The 6,279-nt window shown below is 46.1% G+C and overlaps 1 protein-coding gene across 1 annotated transcript; it reads left to right on the forward strand.

Moving 5' to 3' along the window:
- The first annotated feature begins 347 nt into the window (after nt 1–347).
- Nucleotides 348–6,076, forward strand: LOC146357893 (interferon-induced transmembrane protein 5-like). The gene is made up of 2 exons (XM_084858338.1): nt 348–643; nt 4,553–6,076. The coding sequence occupies exons 1-2, from the start codon at nt 458–460 to the stop codon at nt 4,772–4,774; spliced, it is 408 nt and encodes a 135-aa protein (XP_084714464.1). The 5' UTR covers nt 348–457; the 3' UTR covers nt 4,775–6,076.
- Nucleotides 6,077–6,279: the final 203 nt, after the last annotated feature.

Below are 6,279 nucleotides of genomic sequence, written 5' to 3' on the forward strand. Positions count from 1 at the left end.
CTAAGAGACATTTCTGCAGCCATGGGATACAATCAGTGACACAAACCATGTGCTATACACTTAACCGACCATCTCCCACATATGAGAGCAGTTGCGATGTAAGTACCACCTTGCCGTTTTCCAAACATGTACATATCCTGGCTGCCTTTGAAGCCACATGCCTGAATTATGGACCAGTTCTCTGGGCTTGGAGGTAGGCCAAAACCAACCACATGGCTATAAAAAGCACTCCTTGTCCAAGGGAGCGAGGGCAGGCTTGAAAAACCAAATATTTCTCTCAACCCTGGCAAGGCATTTCTGATAACCACACTTAAACTAGAGCTGTAATTTCCCTGTTTTATATATAGATGGAGATGAATATATGCCCCAGACAAGCACTATATAAAGGGCTGCCCCTGCCCAGCTTCCCTCACAGCTGCCACTACTGGGAAACGGCATATTTCCTCCAACTTGAATCATGGACACTTCGTACCCTCGTGAAGATTACCTGCCCATGACATCCCACAAGCAGGAATCGCCTCCAACCGTCATCACTGTCAGGCCGCCTGTGGTCCCGCGTGACTACATGATTTGGTCCGTCTTCAACACCATCTATATGAACCTCTGCTGCCTCGGCTTTGTAGCTCTTGCCTACTCTGTCAAGGTAGGAATATTCTGGACAAGCGCTGTCTCTTCTGCACAATTCTTATGTCTTGGGGCCACATACTTACCTGGGATGGTATCCAGGGAATTCTGGTAAAGAACATTTCCCGAATAGTAGCTCTGTTATTATGTGGTGGCAGCAGCAACACAGAATCTGCTATAGAACCTTAGAGAAAAGGAGGAAAACAATTCAGTCTACTTAGGTGTAGAAGACAGACCTAGGTGCCGTGATGAAGAGTTCAATGAAACTCAAAAGCTTGTATGTGACTAGCTAGGTTCACATGGTGATTCCTTTCCATAGTTTTTCTGCTAAGAATAATAAGCTGGATTTAATAGATCTTGGATTTAAATGTTAAATTCTTGACTTTTCCCTGAGTGCTGGGGCATGCATTTCCAATGGACTGGAATTTTTGATTCCTCTCTGACCCCTGAAATCCAATGTACTTTTAAACAATAAAACCAGGAAATTATGGAACAGAAGTACAGTCACTAGGGAATCAAGAGAATACCATGAACTCATTGCCCCATGACTTATGAAGTGTGGAACTGATATAATCAGACTTCAGTTTCCAAGTAAATGTGGCTTTGATTAATATTTACGTGCCAGACGCAGAGATGATTCAGACAAAAATTTGTACACGGCCCAAAGAAATGATTCCAGGAATCATTACAAGCCTGCTAAACGTTATAAAACATACGCCAGTGCAGCTCCCTTCGCACAACTCACTTTCATTCAGCCAGCCTGGATCATCTGCTCTAAAACCTGCTGGATCTCAAGCAAAGAAACAAACAGAACATCTAGCATTTTGTGCAGAGGTGCAGAAGAGGAATGTGTAGAAGAGCCAATATTGCTCCACACCCCTGTGTAGTCCAGTCTTCACGGCTGTTTGCATCCTGCAGGAGAAAAATGGCATACAATAATGCAGCTAGGTAATTACTTAAGAGACTAGGGGCGCAATCCTAAGTAGATAGGCGACTGCCTATCCAAAGCAAGGCAGGAGAGGCACCGGGGGATCGTTCCCTCCGCGCCTCTCCTCCCTTGCTCTTTTTCGCTAGACATCTGTTTTAGGCTGTCTAGTGGCGGGGGGGCCTGCCCGGAGAGGAAGCTGCCGTACGACACATAGGATGTGTTGTACACGCAGCTTCGCAATCCCTGGCCTGGACCGCCCCCAGCCCTGTCCTTTTTCAGTAGCTCTGCGCTCATCTTGCAAGCGCGGAGGATGAGGCTTCTCCATGCTGCCTCCAAGGCAGTGCAGGCAAGGGGGGAGGTCAGTTCTCCGGGAACTGACTGCGGAGCACAGGCTCCGAGGTCTGTTCCCGGAATAGACCATATCCTATGGCCTGCTAGACAGTGTCTAGCGGGTCATAGGATTGCTCTCTCCGGGAGCAATCCTATGCATATTTAGACAGAAAAAAGTCCTACCACTCCATGCATTCCCCAGCCAGCCATGCATAGGATTGCATCCTTAATGGTCTTACAGGAGCCCCCTTCTTTAGATGATAATATGTGTTACTTCACTTTTTTGTTGCTTTTTTTTTTACTTCAAAATCATGCTGCATGGGGGGGGGGGGGGCTCCTGTTCATTCTGCTGAGTGGGAGCCTGGACTTTTGCCCCAGAGTCCTATGCTGATGGCACCATTGATGGAATATTCTGGTTGCTGGAACTTCCAAGTAAAATGCAGAGAGAGGAATTCCAGAAGAATGATTTGGCACTCAAGTCTCTGCTGCTGCTGCTGCTGCTGCTGTACAAGTCTTAGGAAATGCTGGCAGGTGGCCATTTAGGGCAAGCACATGCTTGCAACTATATTTACTGCTTCCATTCAGGAATCAGGCCCAGGAATTTCCTGTACTAATAAACACAGACCGAAAATGAAGGAGATGAGTCCTTTGGAGAGAGTGAAGCAGAGTTGCTTTTGTTTAGGCTGGAGACGGACAGTAATTTCTGAAAGACTTAGAGGTCACATGGCAGAGGGATCAATACCCCTGAAGTGCCCAGAAGGGCTTTTTCGCACCACTGTCCCTTCTGTAACAACACTGCCAAACCTGCCTGACCAGCGGCAAATGCTGGGGAAGTCTGTACAGCATGAGCAGTGATTCCCCCTTTCAAACCACCGTCAATATTTGTCTCCTGATTTACTTCCCCGGCTACTGTGCCTTATTAATGCGGGGCTGATGCTCAGAAAAGGTGGTGCACACCAGACGCTGCATTTTGTGCTAGCGGGTGGTTTCTGAACACTTTTCTAGGGCAGCTCCACATAGAGCACATCACAGTCGTCTAAGCTGTAAATGTGGCCTAAATGTTGTGTGAACCACCCAGAGAGCTTTGGCCAAAGGGCGGTAGAGAAATGTAACACATACATAACATCTAACAAAGAAAATAAACGAGAGGTGATTAATGGATCACCGTGGCCAGATCTGACTTCCCTAGGAAAGGGCGCAGCTGGTGCACCACCTGGAGCTGGACAAAGGTGCTCCTGGCCAAAGCAGCCCCTCCAGGAGTCATGCCAGGCCCAAGAGCATGGAGATCAGCGAGCACGGTGTGGGGGGAAGCTTTGCCTGCTACCTTCTGGTGTATCAGGCTGTTAGTTAAAGGCATAGGAGCAGAGCCAATGTTTAAAAAGTTAGTGGCCCTGCAGTGAAGCATTTATTCTGGCAGAGAGAGAACTAATTTTAGAGGCAATGTGTCATGTGTTCCCTTGCAGTGATACTGGCTCAGGCTCCTTTACTGACAGATTCAGGATGCAATCTGATGCATTTTTAGGCAGATAAAAGGCCTACAGCTCCCAGCATGCCCCAGCCAACAAAGATGGCTGGCTGGGGAATGCTGGGAGTTGCCAGAGTTTATTCTGTCTAAACATGCATAGGATGGCACCCTAAATGGCAAATCAGCTGAGCAGAAAGAGGGAGGGAGTTGTGAGGAGGCATAAGGGATTCCAGTCTATCAGCAATCTCTTGTTACCTTCCTGTCTGTGGAACTTTGGGTGAATCAGTGGCCTGTCCATCAATTACGCTTAAGAAGCTCCATTCTGTGGTTTGTGAAAGTACTGTGAGACTGCCACATAACACAGCATGAAAGCAGATGTGTGAACAAACATAATCTATCTAGATAGGGATGGTAAAGGAGATTGTGAGGCTTCTGGATTGTGTGTGGGAAGCACAGGCTGAAGTAACATTTATCTGATACTCTCTACAAATTCCAGAAAACAATTACATCTTTCCATGGTTTTTCTCTGTAACTAGGGTCTGTCATATTCCTGCCCTGACTCATCCTCCAGATTGCACATTCACTAAGCCCAGGAGTGCACAGGAGTTTCTCATGCTGCCACTTTGGGACTTTGGCACAAAATGAATGTGCATGAAATGCAGACACATGCTCTTGCTATACAGAAATGCCAGGCTTTGTGGACTTTCGTAGCACATAGCTCCATGTGGAAAGTCCCATGTGTGCCAACCATCCAATTTTCCCAATTTGCATGGGGAAATGCAAATTGGAGATTTATATATTTACATACATTTACATCTTGCCTTTCTTCCATCATGGAACTGAAGGTGATGTCCATGGGGGTTTCTAGGTGGTCTCCCATCTGGTCACTGAGCAGACCCAGACCTGCTTAGCTTCAGTGAAGTGTACTACATCATGTGCCCTCAGACTATGCCCTGGCACACCTGCATGTGGACTGGATGGACCAATGTGGACTCAATGCCTTCTCTTCCACATGCACCCACACAACAACTCTATATGAGCGTGCCTTGACTCGGGCTGTGAATTGCTTCTGGTACTGTGGCTTCAGCTTATGGTGTTGATTAATATGTTGCTCTGTTCTATACAGGAGGCTTCCTATGCTATTCCATCCTTTATTTGTAATATATCTAACTCTCAACGCTTTCCCCCCTTCCTCTCTCTCCAAGGCCCGGGATCAGAAGGTCTCTGGTGATCTGGAAGCTGCCCACCGCTACGGCTCCAAAGCCAGATGCTACAACGTCCTTGCCACAGTGTGGAATGTGGTGCTGCCGTTAGTGCTCATTGCTCTGGTGGTCACTGGCGTCCTCCACCTCTCCAAGCTGGCTCAGGAATCCATGGACTACCTGGCTTATAGACTCTTCCCTAATGATGAAGATGATAAGAAGTGAGCTGAGGGCCTTGAGCCTTCCTGGAAATGTCTTTTTGATCATTAAGAGACTGTCAAGCCAACAACTGCACAATACAGAAACCTCGGTTAGTTCTAATTCAGGTCATCTGGTTCCTTACGCTGATGCATTCATGCACCCTGGAGCTCAGCTCACCACTCAGCCTTTGGCGTTGCAGCAGCTGTGCATATTCATCTTTGGCATCCTGCGTAGACCCACGGACAAGCTGTCTGCCACCGTGTTTCCCGCCTGCTGTGTCACACCGTTCTCTTCTTCATTGTTAGCTTCTCTCTCCAGCTTTCTGTCTTCTCCTCCTCTCCACTCAGTTCGCTCCCACTCTTACCAAACCACACAGCAAGCAGATAGCCAAGATATACTAACAAGGCCATTAAATAAGCTTGTGGAAACTGCCTCCCACATGTACAGACATGCAAACTGTGTGTTTTAAACATTCTCATTAGTGTGTTTTCAGTACAGTTTCTATCTACAGGAGTTCTCGATACATATTAATGAACATGCTTGGGATGCATATATCTTAAAAATCACACCTTCATTTGTAGTTTCCCTGTCATTTCTTGGTGTGGTCCCAGCTCAACCCATGTCGTACTGAATAGCTTCTTCATTTCTAGGGTGACTGCTAGCTGGCTGATGTTCAGACACGTGGTGGCTTGTTTATGGTAGCCTCCCCCAACTTGGTGGCCATCCAGATGTTTTGGACTACAACTCCCAGCATTCCTGACCTTTGGCCATGCTGGCTGGGGCTGATGGGAGTTGGTCCAAAACATCTGGAGGGCACCAGGTGGGGGAAAGCTCATCTATAGAAACATATTTAGGCTGCAATCCTACATCCACTTACCCGACAGTAAGCTCCATTGAACTCAGTGGGACTTACTTCTGAGTAAGCATGCATAGATTTCACTGTTGATCTATTAGGTGGGAGAGGGCATGGAACAGCCAAGATATTTTACCTTGTATTGTTTGGTTATTAACATTTTATTTCTGAGTTTTCAGGGTTTTTTTTTTTTTTTTTACAAGTTTAACTACAATTTCCCAATGTCTCCCCACCCAACTCTGTTTTGCAGTTTTGTGTTTTCACTTCATGCACATCGTTTGCTACAGTTCAATTCATATTTTACCTTGTATTAAGAAATCAGATGGACAATATCTTTGAATCTTTTTTGTTTCCTGAGGGACAAACCTTGGAATCTTCCACAGAGCCCTCACCTACTTTCCTTTCCTAACATTGACTCCAGTCTGTTTTGACTGTTCCTATTTAAGTAATTAAATAATTCTACAACTCACTAGTCTTTTGTGCATCTCTGTGTTAATAAAAATAATACGGGTCATTTTCACCTGAGTCATGTTTTCAACCCTTATTTCATAGCAGTAGGAACTAGACATTCATTTTAATCTTAAGAAAACCAAAAGCCTGATAGGGGTCACATAGCTCCAAAAGTATAGTATGCCTGTGGGCAACCTTTCTAGATAGCCCATGGTTTATGCCAGCC

Source organism: Heloderma suspectum, chromosome 1 (assembly GCF_057233095.1).
Source record: "Heloderma suspectum isolate Gila_16-S chromosome 1, 16-S_ref, whole genome shotgun sequence".
NCBI classification, from domain to species: domain Eukaryota; kingdom Metazoa; phylum Chordata; class Lepidosauria; order Squamata; family Helodermatidae; genus Heloderma; species Heloderma suspectum.